This window comes from Brettanomyces bruxellensis, chromosome 8 (assembly GCF_011074885.1).
Source record: "Brettanomyces bruxellensis chromosome 8, complete sequence".
Classification (NCBI taxonomy): domain Eukaryota; kingdom Fungi; phylum Ascomycota; class Pichiomycetes; order Pichiales; family Pichiaceae; genus Brettanomyces; species Brettanomyces bruxellensis.
Window position 1 is genome coordinate 2295901 of NC_054689.1, and position 22918 is coordinate 2318818.

Genomic DNA, 22918 nt, shown 5'->3' on the forward strand with positions numbered 1-22918 from the left:
TATTTTAGGAAAAAAAAAAAGTCCCTTCAATAAAATACAGACACCAACAGGAAGTGTGGAAAGATGGATTCAATATTCCTTATAAATGTGTTGGACCTTGACTCTGACAAGAGTTTACAGACGGGAGCAAAAGAATGAAATCGAACAAGCCTCCATGCACTCCTAAACAGTCAAGTTTAGGCGAACAAGATTCAAACTTCCTATTTTTCCCTTTAAGCGCTTTCATTACCACCACATCTTAGATATCAATGAGATAAAGGATTTATTAATGATGCAGAATGCCGCAGGTATAGTTTTACGTCACCCATAGCAGACATAATGGCAACACGCAAACAGATAACAATACAGCTCGGAATGGTAAAAAAAATATTATTGCAGATAAGCCAAATGACTACCGCTTACCCAATTGAGGCAAGCAAAATCGCTTATCTACTTTTTCCTGGAAGACGCAAAATCCACTTGGAATATTGATAAGACAGAATAAAATGCAAATCAACACCAACGGTAAATATTGTTGACGCCCGGGGCTAGATACTACTGCATTATATGGAGCCTGTCATTAATTCACTGTTATATGTTTCTTTGCTGTTTTATCGCTTATCATAACGGTCACACATGTGCATCAAGCTATTCATATTTGTTTTTAAGAACCTAAATTCTTCCTGACGACGCAGCATCTCTTTATCGTTTTATTTTTTTTTAATTATCAGGTCTATTTCCATTTTTTGTGAGTGGTCAATCCAATTAGTTGACGTTTTAGATTTATATTCAATCCGGATACACGGACGAGATATTATGTATTAAGGAAGGTGATGTAATGAATGCTTCCGGAAATTGGCACAGAGAGCAGTAGACTAAATTTATTGTATTGTTGAAACCCGTTCGTAAATACCAGGGGTGAAGTCGCTGTACGACTACCCCATACTTCTGATAATTCAAACTTAGATGAAGCACATTTCCAATACATTACCTCGTTCAGCCTCAAATTAAAGGAGAGGGAGACCTGTATCCGACTTATTCTCGGTTTGTATTGGATGTAGTTTTTAGATACTAGAGTTACCAAATCCGAAAGCGATTCCGACGTAGAGGAAATTTTGGCAATAAGGGAAAGAGATTCTAAATTAGGCTATTCGGGGAGCGGTGAACAATAACATGAGAACTAGGGGTGGAAGAAAGAAAAAATAAAATATAAAAAAAAATACTAGGCGGAAGCATATCACTCATAAAAAGTACATAGGCGCTAATTTTCCCAACAATAACTAAGGTGCCCTAACAAGGATGCTTCTTGGCTGTGGCTGTAATCACAATTGGTAAATGAAGAACTTGAGGTCTTTTAATTCTATTCACAAATAATTTTGGGGCACGTTGTAAATAGGAACACAATTAGTATGATAATGTACCAGACGGTAAAATGACAGAAACTTTGAGATTATGAGATGAAAATGGTAAATCTAGGATGAAAACACAATAATTAAAATAAAGAAAAAGAATACACAAGTTAACTGCGTAAGCCGTTTATGCCTGATCAGGGGTCAAGACGGAAATGAACGAAAATGGCTTGTAAGGAACACCTTCACCTTCAAAGTATTTCGACATAGCTTCCACCCAATGCAATCTCAAGGCATGAAGCATGGCTGAGGTACCCTCCATGACAACCAAGATACAAACGGTTAAAATGAACCAAAGAGCAAACATAATGAAGATAAATATGGCGCCAAACAAGCCGGAGAACTTGAAGCTTGCCCCAATGGTCATACTCCATAAAACACTGGAAAGCTGTGAATGTGCCAATGATAAAGCCCACAAACGAAGGTACGAGGCAGTGTGAGAGACACAATTAAGACAGAACTCGATAGTGTAGATAACCTGGTTAATCATAACATCTCCAAATGCTTCCGGTTCAACAGGCTCATCGTCATCAATGTTAAGGTTAGCAAGTAAATTTTCATTTTGAGTGGAAGATGTATTTGGAGCGCCTTCTGCAGCTTCGGAAGACGAGCTGATACTGTGGTAGGCAGACAATTTCCTATCTTGGACATGCTTGTACCACAATGGCTTGATGAGAAGAAGACAAGGAACACATATCAATGCCAACAGAAGCAATGTAACCTGAACGGATGCTTGGCCGGGATAAAGCTGATCATCTATGGTTCCCGGAGACAAAAACATGTTGATGAGCATATTCAACAAACTTGGTGCAGGCTTGCCGATGCCAATCCAATCGACCGACCACTTGTAAACAATACAGACACAAAGGTAACCAAAGATTCCGTGCATGAAGATGAAACCCGGAATGAATTTTCCAATGATATCTATTGGCCTCTTGAAGTAAATTGCATTCACAAGCGAGAACACGTACGAGTATGACATGTGAATGAAACCCATGAGAATTGAGAGCTTCATCTTGTATGAATTAGCAAAGAGAAGTGAATTCTCTGCTCCATGCCATATGGGATCGAAACCGATTGGATAAACACCAGTTTGATGTCCCACGATTGACTCTCCAAGTTTCCAGCTTGAAGGCCATGACCAGCCAGATTTGAAGATGGAAAGAGACATCGAAAATGCATCATTGTAGATAAATCCTGTATACATGGAACATAGACCCATCATGAGGACCATGTATCTTCCATAGTATGCCATGTCAAATATTTCATCTCTTTTGATCCTGGAAATTTCTTTCTCCTTAAGAACCAAAACCAAAGCTGCTAGAAACATGAGAAAGCCGTGACCCAAGTCACCAAACATGATTGCGAAAATAAATGGGAAAGTTGCAATAGTTGGAAGTCCGGCATTGACCTCCCGGTAGGTGGCAGTGCCATAAGAATCACACAAAGCTTGGAAAGCCTCAGTAAACTTATTAGTCTTGAAGTATGTAGGCGGCTTTCTATTTGTTTCAATGGTGTTCATGATAATAGGAATAGAGTTATCGGAATCAGCTTGGCTTACACTGTGTGAGGCAATTCTTCTCAAACTATTATTACCCGAATACCTTGCTGAAATTGCGTCCAACGATCTCTGGATGACGGAGATCTCTGCATTGGGAACCCATCCTTCAGCAATTAAGCACTTCCTGTTCAAATCATAGTAGCAGTCATTCATTGCCTTATAAACCGACTTTTCAAGCTTGATCTGCTTCCACCACGAATCTAACTCAGGTGCCACCACTCTTAGTTCGGTCTCCAAAGTCCTGTCGGTACCTTCTAAAACCGTAGTGACGTCACTCAACTTGTGACGAATGTCCACCTTTTGATCCTGGCGTTTCTTATGATCTGGATCAACAAAGTATAGATCTGCACCCAAAGACTCACAGATCTTGCGGATTCTGGAAAGAACAATCTCACCGTGCGAAAAAATGACAAAGCAGTTCTTGTCGATGAATGCCTTTGAACCTGCATCGAAGATCTTTTGGTCGATCTCGGATGACTTCATGAACAAGTTACCTCTCAAGACACGCCACAAGATTTTTTCCAATATCGGAATCTTGGCCCTTGAAATAACACCGGTCACAAAATTGGAAACCGAGTGCAATTGTGATTCACCGATTACATCACCATCAACCAAGTTGGCATCATTTCCAGAAAGACCCATCAGATCTGCAGAGTACGAACGGTCAAAGTACGCATCTGTACGATTAAGAACTTGCTGGTATTGCTTCAAGTCTGTCTGCTTTTTCAACATATCCTCGGAAGCTTCTGAGAGCTCAGTGATTCTATCCTCAAGAATCTGAGCATTAGAGCAAGCTTCGTCCAACTGAGAGGTGCTCATAATTTCACGATGCTTAACGTCATAGTCTTCAACAAGAATCTCAGGCACTATGATTCCACGTTTGTCCATAGCAGACTTTAAAAAGCGATATTGACGCTCAACATTATCCAATCTACGGATCTCATCAACAAACGAACGCTGGAATTCGTTGACCTTCTTGTTTAGATCTCTAAATTCGACAAGTCCAAGTCTTCCCAACGAGAATAACGTTTCTCTTCCGATTTCAGCTGGAATGTACAATTGGACCATACTCATCTCCGCAGAGCGAAACATGGCCTCCTCCTTTTTGGCTGCCATTATGCTTTAAAGATTTTTGGCTTTAAGTGTTCAAAGATGAGGCAGAACTTGTTAGAAGCAGTTATACAGTGTTTACAGGAAAATTGAAAATATGAAGCAAAATGCTGCCTCTTTTTTTTAGCGCTCGAAGAAGCTTTTTTTTTTCCTTCTCTTGAATTTTTTTCCGCCCGAACTTTTCTCTCTTGGCTTAATCTACATTATCGAGCGAGGAGGACTACATTAATACCATTTAATATAAAGCTGCTGAACTGTATGCAATTCAAGCATATATCGTTAGGGATTAAAATTGTGATAAATAAACAAAAAAGCACGGACGTGCAATTACTTTCAAAAAAAAAAAATACTAAAATGTAGTAATTTTGGTTCTGGAACGCAACAGGTTGTATACCACTTGGAGCTTAAAACAAATTGCTTTGATCAAATTTCTAGGCAAACAAAACGGTCCCCAATTTCCCAGAATACAAAACTGAATTGTGGCGGGTAGTCCCAGAATCCTGAACAAAGGGCTTATTGTTTGCATCCGTAAGATTTCTTTCTCTAACATACACATATAATTTAGTCCCTGACCTGCCTGCCTTCTTAAACCTTGAGTTGCTATTGTGCTCGACTCAATGATTATTTTTAACTTTTTCTGGGACCCTTCTTTAGCAGCCCCGCGGTCACAATTTTCTATTGTTAAAAATAGTACGTGGTTAAATTTTTGTGGTTAATTTACCCACCGAAATTGTTCTTCACGTTGTATTCTTAACTTTCTCTCTTATTATTCATAGTTTTTTTTTTACCAATTTCATCAATAAAGAGAATACTGGAAAGCCCCACTTGTTAATCGATTGAGATCGATAAACAGAAACTCTCTCAGCTATTAGGATGTCATACCAATATCAACGACCGGCAATGCCGCCTCCTGACTATGAGGAATACCAACAACCTGGACCTCAAAATCCTTCACCAAACTATAATGCTCAACCTTCATCTGGATACGGAAGTCATTACAACCAGAACACAACATCAAACCAACAATCGTTTGGACGGTTTAATGGATCCAATGCAAACGATGAAAAATATAATTTCGAAGCTCCACCTCCTCCAGAAGCAGGACAGGAGGAGTTTGATGACGCATTTAAAGTGAGAAAGCCAAAATATAACGACATCCCATTCACATTTTGGTTTCTTGCATCGACAGCTGGGTTCATAGTTGTTGCCGTGATCGCAATTAGGTATTATCACCTACACTCATCGTATGAAGGTTCTGGAATACATGGTAGCTCAAACATCGTCACATTGAATAGTAACACCATGATTGGCTTCTGCATTGTTGTTGCAGTGGCCCTTGTTCTTTCTATTCTTATGCTTGTTCTTGCCAGGTATTCTGCTCGGATGTTCTTAATCATTGGTTTAATTTGCAACTTTCTCTTTGGCCTTGCTACTGCCATTTATTACTTGTCAGTCGGCTACTATTCGGCAGGAATCGTCTTTGTGATAATGGCCGTATTTTTCGGCTTCTGCTATTGGTCAATGCGCAGTCGGATTCCATTTAGTGCATCGGTCCTTCGAATTGTTGTTAATGTCTCTACTCAGTTCAAGAGCTGTTATATTGTTGCAGTCCTGGGTATGATCATAATTGGTGCATTTTCATTTTTGTTTGTGATCACAATTGTCGCCGTTTATACAAAATGGGGTGATCAGAGCAACTCGGCCCAATACAGCCAATCGAAATTAATTGGTCTTCTTGTTTATGTGTTCTATTCTGGTTACTACATTACGGAAGTTATGAGAACAACCATTCACGTTACTTTGAGTGGTATCTACGGTACTTGGTATTACCTCTCCAAATCCGATGCCGGGACTCCCAAGCATCCAGCTTTGGGATCTTTCAGAAGGGCTATGACTTTCTGCTTTGGATCGATCTGTTTTGGATCGTTAATCGTCTCCCTTATCCAGCTCTTGAGGCAATTAATTAATATTGCGAAAATGCAAGCATTAGGAGACGGAAATGGCTGGGCATATTGCATTCTTCTGCTTGTGGATGCATTTGCTTACGTTCTTGACTGGTGTGTCCGTTATTTCAACCATTATGCTTACTCTTACATTGCTTTGTACGGTAAAAGCTACTTGAAATCCGCTCGGGACACTTACCATATCTTTAAATACAAGGGATTCGATGCATTGATCAATGATTGCATTATTGATACTGCCCTCGGTATCTATAGTTTCTTCGCAGGCTTTCTTGCTGCATTTGCATCATACCTGTATTTGAGAAGTACAAAGCCGGCTTATAATTCTGACGGATCTTATTATGCACCAGTGGTGGCATTTTCATTTGTTGTTGCATTGCAAATTTGCAATGTTATTTCCACAGTGATCACCTCCGGGACTGCCACATTCTTCCTATGCTTGGCTAAGGATCCAGAAGTTTTCCAAGTTAGTTATCCAGATGACTTTAATGAAATCCTTAGAAATTATCCTGAAGTTTTAATGAAGATTCAGACACCAGAGAACTGAGGAATAAAATTACATAAACGATATATAAAAAATATATATATACAGTTGTTACACTAATGTTCTATCTCTTCTCGGAGTATATAAAACAAATGATATCGTTATTAATTGTGATGAATAGGAAACTGTAGCGGGTGGTGTGATGATGCATTACCGGAAATGCGGAAGCAGCAAAAAAAATACCGTAAGGTGGTTGTTTAATTTTAATTGTCCAAACACATCGAAGTGAACCGATACTGAAATAAAGCGTAATTTATGCCATATTTGCAGGGAGATATAGTATGAAGAAAGAAAATTTATGATTATAGTTTTGAACCCGTTTAATACCGGGATGAAAACGTTTACTAATTACACGCTGACCATAACAAGACCACGAACGTTGAAAACCGAACATTTCACAGAAAAATGAGGTCATTAAAAAGATCGATGACCTTTGTGAGAGATTTTATTGTGAAGGAGGGCCTTACTGATCTATTGGTAAGGAATTCGGTGGTGTCGGAAGGTCTGCTAAAAAAAGGTGCTAAAATTTATTGTATGAAATTAAGAAATTATGATGTAACCGTAAACCTCCAAACCAACTGTTTTTAGAAGTAGTTGCTTCACTCAATTTATTTTTCTTGCCGCGTGGAAACGATTTTTTTATTTGCGGATCAGTGCATAAGAAGTCACGGTGGGGGTTGCCAAGACTTTTTTTTCCCCAATCCTAGGGGTTGCCAGGTGTGCGGTTGCCGAAACTAAGACCGAACGCAAATCACATAAAAATAGATCCCGCGATTGCTTTCCACGGTATGTAAAAAAAATATTGTCTGAGACCCCTGTAAGCGCTGAACCCTGCCAAGAAATTTAATTTTCTTTTTGGAAGAAAAGCAAGAAGGGGTGATCCAAATTATGCCTCTTACAAATTCTGATACCTGAACTTCTGATAGGCAGAATTTCTTTGATCTTTTTTTAGAAAAGAATATGATATTGCCAGTAGTCGATGTTTATTTTTATGTAAATATAAATTTAGGCATCTATATATATAAAATTGAGGCACGCATTGATATAGTGTAGTGATTTTTAAAGCCTACGTAGGCTGAAGATAAGATCTCTCTCAAATCAGGATGAAACAGAAAAATGCCGCGGATGAGCCTATTCGGTAAATGTAGTGCTATTACTCGAATTTTGGAACGTGGCTTGATATGCAAAAATGAGAATACAATAAGCGTAAAATAAAAGAGGGGACAGAAATAGGGAAAGCGAAACAATTCGTCATGGCAGTATTTCATTAATTCAAAAAAAAAAAACTTACAATATCATTAATAAGAAAAATACTACTGTTCGTCCCAGCCACGATTGTTGCCGATTGTTATTGCCTTCATCATCTCAAGATATTTCCGATTGTTCAGGTCTGGCATTCAACCAAATGGTACATTTCTTGGCTTTTCTACCCTTGTTTTATTTTTACCTTCCCCAATATTTCCGAAATATTTGCTTCGCCCTTTCATGCACATAAGGCATTTATTATAAATAAAGATCATTCCGGTTGTCTCTTTCCCCATTTTTTTTAGTGGTTACAGCCTGCACGTAGAGGTTCCATTTTCTGGATATATTGTATACGAAATTACCTGTTTATGATTAGCTGCCTATTTGCATCCTGTTTGCATATTAGGGGGATACCAAACTTTTTGAATTCATGGTAATAAAAAAAAGAATAGAAATAAAACTCTGAGCACACCCGCATATTATCTTGGCAAAGGACAAAGTTTTAAAAAACAACCAAAAATTTGAAATTGGACATTCAGATCACAAGTGTCGTTCATTTCTTAAATTTTTTTTCCCGGCTTCATTTTATTAATTATTGTTCACACTCGCGCGCCAAGAAAAAAAAAGCACCAAAATTTTCAAAGAAAACATTGAGCTTACCCGAGAAAGGTGAATCCCATTTGGACGAAACAAAAATTCTCTCTGGAGCTCTGCAAACCCTGCATAAGGTGATCCAACATCTCCTGATTTTTTTGATTTTATTTATTAGATCAAATTTCTTCTCGAGCACTGGATCTCATTCTCTTAGTCAGACTTTAGTTCTGCACATTCGACATTATACCCACATCGCCCTTCCAACCGATCGACAAAGTCACTTCTCAAGAGTTTCGGATCCATTGGGAGAAAACGGTAAATTTTAATTTAATATTGTCAGTTGAATAGATCCCACATACCGCAGATAACGGTACTGCTAGAGTATTTCTAAAGATCCACGTTCGCTTTTCCGCAAAGAACTTGGATATTTTGCAAGCAGTTAATTCAGAGTTTCCGAAGAAGATCCCTAAAGGTTAGAAAATGGCCGAAGTTGCTTATCCTCAACATAAATCAACACTTCTACATCCGATTCCAATAATGAGTATAACATCTGCTGCGCCTATGACTGGACGGGTAACCGTTAATGAGGTATCGGAACTGCCTGTCGCTACTTCCTCATCAACAGATTTGCATTCTATACACATTCCACCGTATGCTTCTGGAAACCAATTCCCGAAGTCAAGGATTTCCGGTTTTTCCGGAAATACCTATCATGGTGATGTGACTTCGAGCATATCGCATCCGGAACTGGTGGTTGCAACAAAGCCGGTGCTTGCCCACAACTCGATATCGTTGGCACTACCCTCGTTTTCGGATTTAGAGTCAAAATCCCGCGGTAGAGAACAACTTCCGAACCTATCAGCCGTTTTGAACAAAATACAATACGAGCAGAGACTTCCGTTACCAAAGCCAACTATTCCGGTAGCATCCACGGCACATTCCGCTTACACTCAATACTATGATGCAATACATAAGCACGAATATCCGGCATCAATTTTTACGCATCCATATGGTGGTCCCGGCATATCTGTGATGCATACAATGTCGGTTTCAAGTCCGGTTTCCCGGCCACAATACCCTCTTCCACCGATGTATGGTCTTTCTACTGATTCAAATCAGTATCCGTCTGAAATACATCCTTCATCCAGTAGTGCAGTTACATCCAGTCCCTATGTTGGCTCCATCCACAAGAATATTCGCAATAATTATACACGTGGTGTGTCATCCTCAATATCTGCATCCTCCACTACACCTAAGGTGAATGTTGGAACAAAAAGACGCGGCAAGAGTGTTGGCTCCCGCAGATATCAATGTAAGATATGCTCGAAGTTTTTCACAACATCCGGCCATCTTGCACGGCACACACGTATTCACACGGGGGTGAAAAATCACGTTTGTCCGTTCGAAGGCTGTAATGCCCGATTCTCCAGACAGGACAACTGTATGCAACACTACAAAACACACCTTAATGGCAAGAAATCAAGGAGGAGGCCGAAGCAGGAGAGGCGTATATGACAGAGGTCTTATTTCCTGGAGTGCTTGGTGATATGAGAGTTTTTGAATATCGCTGAATCCTCTCTAATCTACCCAGTGTCGTTTATATCAATCCTATATCTTCCGGTGAATGATGTATGCACTATGGGGTGCATGCTGCACATGGGGAGGAGATATGCTAGAAAGCATCTTCCATCGCTATTGCTATACTTCATTTTGCTTCCATCGTCATAATTCTATTGTTATGTTATCATCTATCATCATCTCTTGACGTCACATTCGATGAGATCGCATTTCTACATCTCCTATATCTCTGCTTGCCTTTTATGCCTTATTTGATATCTTTTTTGTTCTCTTTTTATTTTCACCAACTATTGACTTTATTTATCGTTTACATGGGTTTTTCTTTTATCGTTCTGTTTTCTCCCTCTTTTTTTTTTCTGGATTTATGTTCAACGAGCATTCTATATATTAATGGGGTTAAATGAAATCACCTTTCTTGGAGTTTTGGTCTTTGTTGGGCCCGATGTGGTGTTTCCCACTTCCTTTACCTTGTAGGTTCGGCGTTTGATGGTCTGAAAGCGGGCTGTGCAGGCGGTAATGTGCGTCATAAATAAACTAATCTCCGATTATTTGCAACACAGTATTAGCTTATCGGGCCGGGAGTAAGCTTTACGACCCAAAGTTGTTTGCATTAAATATTTTGGCTAAGTTTACAACCGTTCAAGATGTTTTTGAGTTCGAGCTAAAATGAGGCTTCTCGTTTGGATGCCTCGATTAATCTACAATGTACGAGATATTCAATTGTTACAATGAATATGTCAAACTAGATTTTCCCCAAAAAAAAATCACGCTATTCTGCTGAGATTGACTGAGGAGCATGGCATTTGTCAGATGTTATTTTAACATGCTGTTATCAGCGCGAAGAAAACATTGAGATGTCGGAATATCCTGGCTATTGGAACAATGCTAGTGCTCTGACTTTTTTTTTTTACTACGCTAAAATTTAACGATGAAAAATAATTCCAGCCTTGTACTTAGTGTTCTCATCCTCGCACATAAACGAGCTGAATCGACCACTTTATAAAGCATCTAACATTTCCAGGTGGCTTCCCGACCCGAATTCTAGCAGCCTATACTTTATCTATTTTAGCTTCATCATAGAGAAATTACGTCTTCGATAGATCTAACTTAAGCACTACTCTTTTTATTGCCCGCATACTCTGCTTATAGATCATCGGCACCACCCTGTATATATAGCATATTATACACATCAAAATGTCCGCTGAACCAAAGGAATCCGTCTTGGATGCAAGTCTCCCAATCAGAGAGCAGATGGAAAGGCTTGTTAGGCAAAAGCAGGCCCAGATTGTGGCTGGTCTTGAATCAGTTGGAACGAAGAAATTCCACCCAGACGAGTGGAAAAGAGGTCAGAATGGAGGAGGCGGTCGATCCATGGTTTTGGCCGATGGTACCACTTTCGAAAAAGCCGGTGTGAACGTTTCTGCAGTTCACGGAACCCTCCCTGCTGCAGCAATCACGAGAATGAAGCCAGACCACAAGAATATCAAGACAGATGCTGATGGAACTGTTCAGTTTTACGCATGTGGCTTGAGTATGGTTATTCATCCTTGGAACCCTCACGCTCCAACCACTCATTTGAACTACAGATACTTTGAAATCAGCAGCAAAGATGGAACTCCTCAAACATGGTGGTTCGGTGGTGGTGCAGACTTGACACCTTCATATCTTTATCCAGAAGATGCCAAATTGTTCCACAAGATCCAGAAGGAGGCTTTGGATCCATTCGGAAAGGATTTGTACCCACGTTTCAAGAAGTGGGCAGATAGCTACTACTACATTCCTTTCAGAGGCGAGACCAGAGGTATCGGAGGAACATTCTTTGATGATTTCAACGAGATGCCAGCCCAGAGATGCTTGGAGATGTGTGAGAGCTGTTTTGACGCTTTCTTGCCAGCATACTTGCCAATCATGAAAAAGAGGAAGGACATGAGCTATACCCCTGAGGAGAAGCAGTGGCAGCAAATCAGAAGAGGCAGATATGTCGAATTCAACCTTGTTGTTGACAGGGGCACCAAGTTTGGTCTTGAGACTCCGGGATCAAGAGTTGAGTCTATTTTGATGACAATGCCTAAGACTGCCACTTGGCTATACAATTATGAGCCAAAGGAGGGCACCCGTGAGGCTGAGTTGTTGAAGGTTACCAGAAATCCTATTGAATGGGCTTGAGGTGAACCGTTGATGTTTGTCTCTACTCGTTTTGTTCTGTTCATTCGACGTGTTGCTTTTTTCCCGTTCTTTCTGTTACTTCTTGTTGTATTTATCGTCCAATGAAAGAGGAGGGGAGACAGATTGGCTTATTTACTTTTCTGCTGTTCCAGCATCTCATGGTAGATCTTATTTTATGTTCATGATAATGAGTCGTATTTTTTATTTTCATTAAATGTGCTGTAGTTTTCTCTAGCGTAATGTATCTATTAGTAAGTAGACTTCCGGCTGGACAATGTGTGCTGTATTTTTATACTTATTAGGCAATGTTAGGCCATAGAGCAATGCGGTGGGGCTTATAGTTATAATTAATTGTATAAGCCCGCGTATCATTTAATTTATTAAGAACAATCTGGGTGGTCGTAAATTGTTTCTCGGCAATTGTTGTGCAGAAACACAAACACAATCCATGCGCTAACGGGAATTCAACAGCAAAAATGCATTCTGAAAAAAAAAAAAAAACTGAAACGGGAAATACATTCGCTTTAATATTATGGGGCATTTTTTTGGCCCTAGATCATTGGATCAACCTCCGGATAACAGGAGAGATGATAATCCCAGAAAAGATGTGCGAACAGGGTACTCAATAGTTGCATTATAAGATTTCATGACAAAGTATCATTTGGTACGTTCGTATTTAAAAACAAATATAAGCCCCTGAAAAATATTTCGGGATATCAAATATCAATATCCGATGGTCCAGTGACCATTTATTTTCTGCACAACAATTTGCGATGGAGATTTACCTTCTTTCAGTAATCTCCGAGACTTTTTCCTTTATCTAAAACTTTAGGCGTCTTTCGGATAGTCTGTGGGCAACGAACGACAAAAAAAATAATAATATAAAAAATATTTCCGTAGCTTGCGTTTTTTTGAAAAAAAAAATTAGGATCTTTATCGTTTGCATATCTGCCCTGAGTATTTCATTTCAACAACATAAGTGAATCAGTAATATTTACATCCATCCAATTTTATTTTGTTGTTTTTGAATCTTCCACATTCAATTCATTCACGATTCATTTGGCTCCTTTACTCTCAAGACTTCTTAAGCCAAGAATGTGGTACAGAGGTTGAAGAGAAAGAGACGATTTGTGTCCGTCTTTGCACTCGTCTGTACCATATATCTTTTCTTTTTCACCATTTATTCCCAAAGAAGAGCCTCAATTAACAGTTTAAGGACATTGATCAAGGGCAAGTTTGACACGGCAGATGATTTGTTGTTGACACTTGAGAAGAAATTCAAGTCTATGAACGTGTTTTTTGATTACAACAAATACTGGAAATATTACACTGGTCTGCACGATTATAATCTCCAGCTGGATCCGGATGATTACAAAAAGGTCAGAGAGTCTAAATTGTATTATGATCCACGTATTACGTTTGCTGTTTATATTCATCACATAAAAAAGCTTATGGAATCTCGTTCGGAAGGCCAAAAAGATCCAATCACCATCCCATTTTCCTGGCAGGACTGGGTTGATTTATCATACTTGAATCAGTATTTGGAGTATGACGAGGTGGAAAAGCCAACTTGCTACGATATTCTTCATCATGGTCTGGATTACAAGCCAGCTCTGAAAGGAAGACCCACAAAGACCAAGGCCAAGCAAAAGAAAATCAAAGAGTTTGATGCACAACCATGCGTGGATAACAGTGATTATAAGGGCAACGTTCCAAAGAAGTTATTACCTGGCTTTAACATACAAGGACACACACTTACGACATTTTTCCTTGAAAAGAAGGTACATGCAAAATCATACGTTTTGTCATCTTTCCCGCTACCAAATTCGATTGTATTTCTTTCCAAGGATGGTACCTATTCAGTCGTTCCAGATAAAGATGTCAACATGATAAATAGTGGTCTTTTTGACGATTATGTTAAGGATGTGTCCAGCTCGCATTCCAAAAAACAAACCGTTTTAGTCGACCCTGTTGATGAGTATGATGAGCTGCAACTTCAGGCCCCTGCAAAGAAAGGCGACCGGGATTTCAGCAGAATTTTCTCGGAAGAGAACAATTACGAGTATCTCGAACCGATGAACGATTTTTACTATGATTATACTGGTATAGTGAAAGATTTAAGAGCCAAAGGGGATAAGCTATCTCCACAGGAGAAAAGACATTTGGAGTCACTTGAATATTCTTTATCGATAGACGAATCCTCACTCCCAAAAGCGTTCCAAGAGGTTAATATTATTTGGCCCGAGAATTACAATGGACACCGTGTGAAGGAAAATGGAGCTCACTACGATTGGAGATTCTTTGACGGGTTCATCTCGGAGTCAAAACTTAATGTTTATGACGATACAAACGAAAAGCGTAAGCTGATATTACACAGAATGGTCCATACATGGCTACAGTTTACATTTAGAACGGGCATACTTTCAATTCTTGCCCATGGATCGTTGCTTTCCTGGTGGTGGGATGGGTTGGTTTTTGAATGGGATGATGATATTGATGTCCAGATGCCTATCATGGAACTTGATAAATTTTGTGCCGCCTACAATGGATCAATGATTGTCGAAGACGTGAATCAAGGCTTTAGCAAGTATTACGTTGACTGCAGTACATCGATAACGCATCGTGCCCATGCCAATGGCCTTAACAACATAGATGCTCGATTTATCGATGTGGACAGTGGTATGTATATTGACATTACCGGGTTGGCAATCACCGGTTCACCGGGAATGCCTAATAGATTCCATGATCGGTGGAAAGATCTCAGGGAGCATCCGGAGAAGGTTCTTGATCCAGGACTCACTTTTCCTCAAGATGTCTGGAGTAAGTTACTTGATGAAGAAAGAAAAAATAAGGAAGCAGAAGAAGCCAAAGGAAAAGAAGTTGAAGGGAAAGAAAGTGGCAAGGTTGTTGAAAATGTGGTTAAAGATACGGAGTCTGGTAAAGTGGACAAGAACTCTGAAGGTGGGAAATCTGAGGATGACACCAAAAATAACGAAAACCCTCCTTTGGATAAGAGATCGGTACATAGAACTGAGGCGCGGGCGGATGAAAGAAGAAGAAATGCCATGCTTTTGGCAAGAACGAGAGCAAGGAAGACCCAAACGGAGCTTAAGATATACTTTGACAGAAATGCAAAGATGCATCTCTTCAATTGCAGGAATAATCATTTCTATTCCTATGAGGAGATGGTTCCTTTGCAGCTCTCATCTATGGAGGGAGCATCGGCTATTGTTCCACGAGATTATGAGGGTGTTATAACTTCCGAATATTCGCGAGGATTACGCCGTAAGTCGTTTCAAAAGTATGTGTATGCTGAGGATTTACGTTTCTGGATTCCGCTTAGCAGAATACGTGCATTGCTACGTGCAGATGCCAAGACTAGTATCCAAAGCCGACTCATAAAATATCTCTTTTCGCACAGGTTGCAAGCATTGTCAAGGTTATTAGAGGACGATGAAATAATGAAGGAATTCTATTTAACACATAGGGCAACACGTGATCATCTGGATGAGATGAGACTCAGAAACAAGGGTATAATGAAGAAAATGACGGAAAGTGACAAGAAGGAGTATTCGAACCTAATGGACCATTATAAAGAATACAGAAAGCCAATGAGGAAGGATTATCATAATTACATAGCTGAGGTGGAGTACTTCGAGCATCATAATCCTCCCCAATGAGGATCTGCAGAAGATGTTTACATGTTAGGTAAATGTATGGATAAGAATTATGAATATTGGTAATACTTTTTTTTTTCTCTCTTTTTTTGACTTTTCACAACTAATGTGTCATCAATAAATTAACTAATTGTACAAATAATAAAGCAATCCAAATACATTTTAATAAACTTGTGTCAGTTATTCTCGATAGAGATACTTCCCTGGTCACACCATCCATGAATTGGTAGACAATTTAAATACTTGCACCATTTACAGCTCTCTGAGGCACTGGCCCCATTTTTAGCAAGATTCACAGCCAAAAATATGAAATAGAGAAGTACAAGAATTGCAGATACTCCTCTGGCAACACACCAGTAGATAAACTGTTTGTATCTTCGACACTCCAGAAAAGTAACGTTGCCAGGCCTGTTTTCGTAGAATTCCGGCTGGTAAACGAATTTGGGATCATCCAATAATGCAATGCTGAGGGCACAACCAATCACAAAGCCACCAATGTGAGAAAAGTTGTCCAAACCGGGGAGAAAGCCCAAAAAGATCATAACCGCTATTTCAATCAATGACCCGCATAAATACAAGTAATAGGCCCTTCGGGTCTTTAATGTAATGCCATAGTGTTCCGTGTTGCCATTAGTAATTAGTAAAATAAGATTAACTGCAATGCATGAGCCAAAAAGAGCCCCCGAAGCTCCCATGGATGCAATTCCTTCCGGTGTGAAGTTGGATCCCAAAAGAAAGCCGGATATTCCCGACGCCATGTAAATGATAGCATACCTTACCACACCTACAAACCTTTCAACTCTGCACCCCACAAAAAGCTGAAGACACAAGTTGAATAAGATATGGACAAATCCAGCATGAATGAATATTGCGGTGATCATTCGGTACCACTGGTTTGGGTTGAGCTTTCCGGATCCATCTTTGCCAAACCCAGACATACCGCAAAGCTCTTCCAAAGAGCAAACATCTGTAGAATACGATGTGGAGTTTGGACACGGCCATTCAAGGCCCTCTTTATCGGTAATGCCATCTATATATGCCATGCATGGTGTATATCTAGCTCCCACGTTAATCTCAACATAGGAAGAAGGCCCTAGCATTGGGTTGAAGTACGGCTTAGTCTGGAAAACCGTTTTTGTATAAACACCCATCTTGATGAGTTCATAAAGAAACACTATGCATTGGATTGCAGTCACTAATATCGTGAAGTAAGGAAGACCTGCAAATCGTTTTCCCCATAATACTCGGTGTATCTTGTCTGATTTTACGCGTTGAATGTCCTCCTCCCTCGCATAATGCCGATCAAGATGAGAATGATGGTGATGATGATGATGGTAATGACGCCGATGGAAATCTTGATGATGAAGAGTAATTGGTACATTGTTTTCTGGAGAGTATGAACTGTCTAGTCCTTTTTGAGGCATGCCACCATTCACTAAACCGGCATTTCTTGTAGATATATCGGAAGCAGGAAAAGCGCTTGGAATGCTATTGAAATTCGGCAATGGTGGCAGGTTTTTCGTCTCTTCAGTTTGATTTTGACCATTTGTTTTCTTCAAATTGTTGATGCTTTCCGAGGAGGCGTATTCGTCCGAAAATGGATTTGCCGGCAGAAACGGGTTCAAGGTGTTCAAAGATGTTTTTGTTCCGGTATCGACTGTATATGTTTGATAATCTGATTTCTCTTTGCTGCCCAATGCATTCATTTCAATATCATCTTTAGATCTGGCCTGCTGCTTCCCATCATCCGAATCCTCGCTTAACTCAAAAGGATTCAACGGCAATGGCTTGTCCAAAGTGTCTTTTCCTGCATACATGCTAAAGCGAATCAACCATATGACTAAATGCTATATTTATGCTATAATGAAAGCCAACTCACTCGGAATTCTATATATGGATCTAACTTCCAGGCTGTTCAAACCTTTGGCTTGTTTTCTAACCAGATGCAAAGGCAAGAAATTCTATGCCTTGCTTGTAAAGCTGTGGTGCCCAAAATGGATAATACTAAAGTATAGATAACTGTCTTTCGGAACCGGAATGGAGTGGAAAAAAATTCGAAGTACGTGTGGGACTTAATGCTGCTCTACGTCATCTAAACTTTTTTTTTCAGTCCGATAGATTCGAAATTTCGGCTTCTATAGCCACGACACGTTTTTAGACGTATATTTACGTTTGAACAGTGATTACATTCTCATTGATTCTAATCTAATTCATCAATTCTCATTCTATATACGTCAATTCTCATTTTACTCATCTATTATTTGATAGTGAAATCGTTAGGAATAAGTTTTTGGGACAATAATGAGGCCAGAATTTTAAATCACATCAATGTATCCTTTCATCAGAAATCTGAACCTAATCTCTAACCATTTCTTATTACAATCTATCAATATCCTGAAATTTTAATCTGTTTATCTAGTACAAATACATATAGAAACATCACCTTGTCTCAAAGACAAAGTAATAAAGGCCAAGGTATCCCAATACAATAAAAGTACCAAGCATACCCAATAACCAGTAGAGATCGGTGTAAAGAGCATCAACATCAAAACCGAAAGTGGAAAGAATAACTGCACCGGGAATTTTAATATCCAATCCGTATTTGGTCTCCTTTAAAACCAATCCATTAACTTCGTTGACACTTAAGGCCTCGTATCCATAATGGAAAACGGAAATTCTCTCGAACCATGCAATTGCAGATGGAATCGTTTCCTTATTAATAAACAATCCAGCAAATAAAAGCGAAAAGAGCATCACCAACACACCTAACATGGTGGCTGAGCCTGGCTCCTTGACCAAAATACCAATAATGAGGATCTCCACCGCAGTAGCCATATTGAATAAAACTACAATCAAGATGGAAAGCCAGAATTTGGGGCCGGACATGTTCAAACCAACAATAGGGTAGATCACTGCCATGAATATTATTGGTGGAAACAACCTGAGAGGAATCACATCACTGATAATCTTACTGAGGTAATAACTTAAAGGATTGTAGTAGTTGTTTGCGCGTTCTCTAATGAAAACTATTCTCTCAACGGAGAACGAGTGCAGGCCGGTTAATGTGGAAAATCCAAACATGGTGAGCAAGAAAAAGAAAAGCCCCAACCGGTTTTGGAATCCCGAGATGTTATTTTGAACGTTGTAATACAAGTATGAGCAGAAGAAACCCATTAAAACTGCCAATAAGTAATGTCCCAGGAGCAATTTCGGGCTTCTGTAAGAGTTTTTGAAAGTTCTAGAGCACAAGACAGAAAGCTGCGTGAAAAAACTAGCCTTTGCCTTTTCGGGATCATCCTGGAAAAACGAATCATCCGTACTGGCATCAGAGGCGTTTACAGAATGGTTGGCCTGGAAAGTTTCGGCCATACCTTCTATTTCCGAATGCAACTGTGTTGCCTCTGGCGATTTTCCAAAAAGAGAGCAAAGCTTGTTTGTACTAATATCTGAACCTAGTACTGCCTGCTCCTCGCCTTGTGACAATGCAGTGGATATTTCATCTCTGTGTGAAGCATAATGAGCCCACTCTTCGGTAGTATCATCATCATTAATATCCGTAGGAACCTCATGAATGTGCCTTTGAGCAGTGCTTGATGCAGATGTTCTGGTCTTTGGAGTTTCTGATGTAATATCTATCAAATAGTCTCCAATATTATAACCGAGTGGACACTGGAAGCCTCTATCGGCAAAGAATTTTGCACAATCACCCATTCTTCCAGAGTAAACAACGTCACCGTTTTGTAGCAGCAAAAGCTTATCGAATAAAGCGACAATGTTACTTCTTGGCTGGTGAATGGAGAAAACAATCGTCCTGTTGAAGTCCTTAGCGAGCCTGACTAGGGATTCAACAACTTTAAATGCATTGTAACCATCCAAACCTGTGGTAGGCTCATCCAAGAAAAGAATAGAAGGAGAAGTAACCAACTCACAGGCAATGGCAACTCTTCTCTTCTCACCTCCGGAAATCCCCCTCTCAAAGTCCGAGCCGATCAACTTGTCCTTTATATGCAAGATCCTGAGTTCTGAAAGTATTTGAACGACCTTAGCTCGTTTCGTTTTGACGGACATCGATCTCGGAAGGCGTAAAAGCGCACTGTTAAGAACAGTCTCATACACAGTAAGAGTTGGGATGAGATAATCCTCCTGGTCAACGAAGCCACAGGCTTTTTGAAACTGCTTCAGTGCACTAGCCATGACTATTTGCTCTCCATTCACAAAGAATCGTCCATGCGACTTGCCACTTTTGTGCTTTCCGGCCAAAAATCAAGAAGAGTCGTCTTTCCAGCACCGGAACTGCCCATAATAGCCATAACTTCGCCTGGTCTGACCAAACCAAACGAGTCTCGAAGTATCAACTTGTCCTGGACAGCATAGCTGACACTATCGAAGGCAAAAGTGGCCGGTACATAGTCCTCCATCAAGAGATCACTTGCCAGATTTGGAGAATTGCCCTGACCAGAGCCAGCATCATCATCTTCATCATCGCTGGAAAGTGCAACAGCATCATTTTTAAACAACGCTGAATTCTTAACCGACACAAAGCCGAGCCCAAATAGGGCAACACTGCCACTGAGAGCCCCAAAGACCTTCAACATGTCACTGTACGTGAAACCTGCCTTTGGCGGGATGGAGAAGCCCGGAATCTCACTGGAGTGCATGCATTCACCAGATTCGCAGTCAAGCGTGATGTACGGATCACCAAACACGTTCAGAATCAAGCTGTTCATGTTGGGCTCGGAGAATTTGCAGTTGTGAGACTCTAGATCGCAGGTGAAGTCTCCAGGACCTTTGATAGTCTGCTTAAGGAAGGCAGAGATGTCAATAGAGCCCGATTTCCCACACAACATCTTGTCTGGCAAGCACTCGCAGGACACATTCTCACACTTGTAGTGCGTAGAGTTCTCTCCCAAGTCATACTGGAAGTCACAGCTGGTGAGATCGCAGAAAAAGCTCTCATCCTGCTCAATCCAAAACTGGAAAGAGCACTCCTCCGACGTTTTGTTGCAATCAAAGGTGGCCTGGGGGATTCTGCCGCCCAAGATCTGTAGAATCTTCTTGTTGGTGACATCGCACATCTGATGGAAACGATGAACTAGAATGCCTCCTTTATAACATGTTCCCTCTAGTCCCTCAGGCACAAACTTGTCACAAACGGAATCCACCTCGCACAAATTGCAATTAATGCCTCCCCAACCATCCGAGCAGACACATTTCTGTTCTGGGTCCCGAAGTGGCCTTTTATCCGGTCCATCTGCCAATGAACCGCATACTGGCTCAGAGCAATCATCTCCTCCAAACCCATCACGACACTCACATCTGCCCGTGAACTTGTTGCAAGATGAGAATTGCTTGCACTCAAAATTTGGCAAGTTGCAATTGAAACATGGCGGACATGTCTCTTTTGATTCTAAAACTTCGATTGATGAGGACGGCGTGACAATCTCTTTTGGAGATATCCCTTCCACCTTTATCCTCGACAACACCAATTGATCATCTGCAAGACTAGACCCGAGAAGCCCTAAAACGACTGACAAAACAAGGCAAGATGCACGCATTTCTGTGAATTATAGAATCAGCTTACCCACCTTATCGGAAGGTGGTTTTGAATATGACTTCTGTCAAATGTAGTCTATCCCAATTGAAAAGAGAAGAAACGACGATTAATTATACCACCTTACCGAAGAACTCTCTGAAACCTTCCCTGTTGAAATATGTAATGTTTGAATGTTGCTTGAATAATTATATTGGGGCTCTGAACGGGAGTGTGAACAACAGCAAGAAATAATGTGTATGCGATAATGAGGAAAAAAGGGACCCTCTGCTTTCTCTCCTTGAGGACGGCGGGAGATGCCGATAAAAAAAAAGCAGAAAGTCCAACAATTAATTCTTGAGATACGGAATACCAAAAAAAAAAAAAAGTCTAATCTAGGAAAATTGAGCACATGATCGTGGGGTCTCAATCAACATTCTTTCCAAAGTCCTTCTTTAAATTACACCAGAATCCAGAAATTGGATTCCTCAGAACATCTCCAAAGAACAAGAGATAGGAAAAGGCACCAAGCTTGGCGTTTAGTTACTCTTTTATCAATCTTTATCGCCATTCTAATATAATAATACACACGATAGTCTATAAAAATGCCATTGGGTTTCTTGTCATCAGAAGAAATCGTCAAGTGTACGTTCCGTGTCCTTCTTTATCAAGTCAAGCATCCCATCGGGCAAAATTGGCCTTCCATTACCATCCAAAATATATCTAAATGGCATCTCCGTGGCCTCATGCTTGTTGAATCTGATCTCTGGGTAGTCGATGCATTTTAAATTTTCCATTCTTGTTCCATCCAAGATGTGCTTAGTAGCCCTAACTGCTGTATCTGTTGACATTTGAAGTTCACCTAATCTCCTACCTGGACACCTTAGCTTTTCCCTTAAAACGCCAGTTCGATCCTTTGGCGGGTGTGACCCAAGAATACCTCCAAATATGAAATAGTCAAAAGCCTGCTTGTCAGAGGGCTCGAGGTCTTTTTCCGCCTTTGGATCAAGCAAACACAATCTGGATCTTGGCGTACTTGCAGGAATAAAGTGCGTGACATCTTTAGTGGACCACTGAAGTCCCAGCTGGGTCAATTTATCGGGAATATCGTCCTGAGTAGTTCCTTGAGGAAGGGAGGTTAAAATAAGATTTTCAAAACCGACATCTCTCAGAATCTGGGCATATTCCAATATGACCCACTCACTAAAGCCTTTTTCCATGTGCTCTATGATGTACTTCATGTCGGAACTGATGCTTGCTATGGTATCAACTGTTTACTGATAAGAGACGGAGCAAGAATATGTTTTACCACATTAGTGATGAAAATGTGGTTTTGATTCTCGCATAAAGAGATTTTTTATTTTTATTTTTTTATTTTTTTTCAGAGTTGTGAAAAATACCATTTTCGTAGACCTCACACATTGGGTAAAGGTATAATTAAAACGGGCCAAGTGGTGCGAGCGAAGATAATTGCAGAACGGAAAAAGAGGATTGCAAGCAGTTGTTCGGAGTTATTGAAAACAATTTTGACAAGAAGCAAGAAAATTCATAAAATTTAGGATCC

The 22918-nt window shown here is 40.1% G+C and overlaps 9 protein-coding genes across 9 annotated transcripts; 4 read left to right on the forward strand and 5 right to left on the reverse strand.

Moving 5' to 3' along the window:
* Nucleotides 1-1515: 1515 nt before the first annotated feature.
* Nucleotides 1516-4065, reverse strand: BRETT_001226 (uncharacterized protein; the record flags this gene model as incomplete). Its single annotated transcript, XM_041279781.1, has 1 exon — nucleotides 1516-4065. One exon carries the CDS (start codon nucleotides 4063-4065, stop codon nucleotides 1516-1518), a length of 2550 nt encoding a protein of 849 aa, XP_041137995.1.
* An 867-nt stretch (nucleotides 4066-4932) lies between these two features.
* On the forward strand, nucleotides 4933-6567 carry BRETT_001227 (uncharacterized protein; the record flags this gene model as incomplete). Its single annotated transcript, XM_041279782.1, has 1 exon — nucleotides 4933-6567. One exon carries the CDS (start codon nucleotides 4933-4935, stop codon nucleotides 6565-6567), a length of 1635 nt encoding a protein of 544 aa, XP_041137996.1.
* Nucleotides 6568-8883: 2316 nt separating this feature from the next.
* Nucleotides 8884-9918, forward strand: BRETT_001228 (uncharacterized protein; the record flags this gene model as incomplete). The annotated part of the gene is made up of 1 exon (XM_041279783.1): nucleotides 8884-9918. One exon carries the CDS (start codon nucleotides 8884-8886, stop codon nucleotides 9916-9918), a length of 1035 nt encoding a protein of 344 aa, XP_041137997.1.
* A 1257-nt stretch (nucleotides 9919-11175) lies between these two features.
* Nucleotides 11176-12147, forward strand: HEM13 (Coproporphyrinogen-III oxidase; the record flags this gene model as incomplete). Its single annotated transcript, XM_041279784.1, has 1 exon — nucleotides 11176-12147. One exon carries the CDS (start codon nucleotides 11176-11178, stop codon nucleotides 12145-12147), a length of 972 nt encoding a protein of 323 aa, XP_041137998.1.
* A 305-nt stretch (nucleotides 12148-12452) lies between these two features.
* Nucleotides 12453-15827, forward strand: BRETT_001230 (uncharacterized protein; the record flags this gene model as incomplete). Its single annotated transcript, XM_041279785.1, has 3 exons — nucleotides 12453-12475; nucleotides 12980-12993; nucleotides 13237-15827. 3 exons carry the CDS (start codon nucleotides 12453-12455, stop codon nucleotides 15825-15827), a joined length of 2628 nt encoding a protein of 875 aa, XP_041137999.1.
* Nucleotides 15828-16000: 173 nt separating this feature from the next.
* On the reverse strand, nucleotides 16001-17641 carry BRETT_001231 (uncharacterized protein; the record flags this gene model as incomplete). The annotated part of the gene is made up of 1 exon (XM_041279786.1): nucleotides 16001-17641. The coding sequence occupies one exon, from the start codon at nucleotides 17639-17641 to the stop codon at nucleotides 16001-16003; it is 1641 nt and encodes a 546-aa protein (XP_041138000.1).
* A 622-nt stretch (nucleotides 17642-18263) lies between these two features.
* Nucleotides 18264-20018, reverse strand: BRETT_001232 (uncharacterized protein; the record flags this gene model as incomplete). Its single annotated transcript, XM_041279787.1, has 1 exon — nucleotides 18264-20018. The coding sequence occupies one exon, from the start codon at nucleotides 20016-20018 to the stop codon at nucleotides 18264-18266; it is 1755 nt and encodes a 584-aa protein (XP_041138001.1).
* A 17-nt stretch (nucleotides 20019-20035) lies between these two features.
* Nucleotides 20036-21379, reverse strand: BRETT_001233 (uncharacterized protein; the record flags this gene model as incomplete). The annotated part of the gene is made up of 1 exon (XM_041279788.1): nucleotides 20036-21379. One exon carries the CDS (start codon nucleotides 21377-21379, stop codon nucleotides 20036-20038), a length of 1344 nt encoding a protein of 447 aa, XP_041138002.1.
* A 601-nt stretch (nucleotides 21380-21980) lies between these two features.
* On the reverse strand, nucleotides 21981-22595 carry SFM1 (SPOUT methyltransferase; the record flags this gene model as incomplete). Its single annotated transcript, XM_041279789.1, has 1 exon — nucleotides 21981-22595. The coding sequence occupies one exon, from the start codon at nucleotides 22593-22595 to the stop codon at nucleotides 21981-21983; it is 615 nt and encodes a 204-aa protein (XP_041138003.1).
* Nucleotides 22596-22918: the final 323 nt, after the last annotated feature.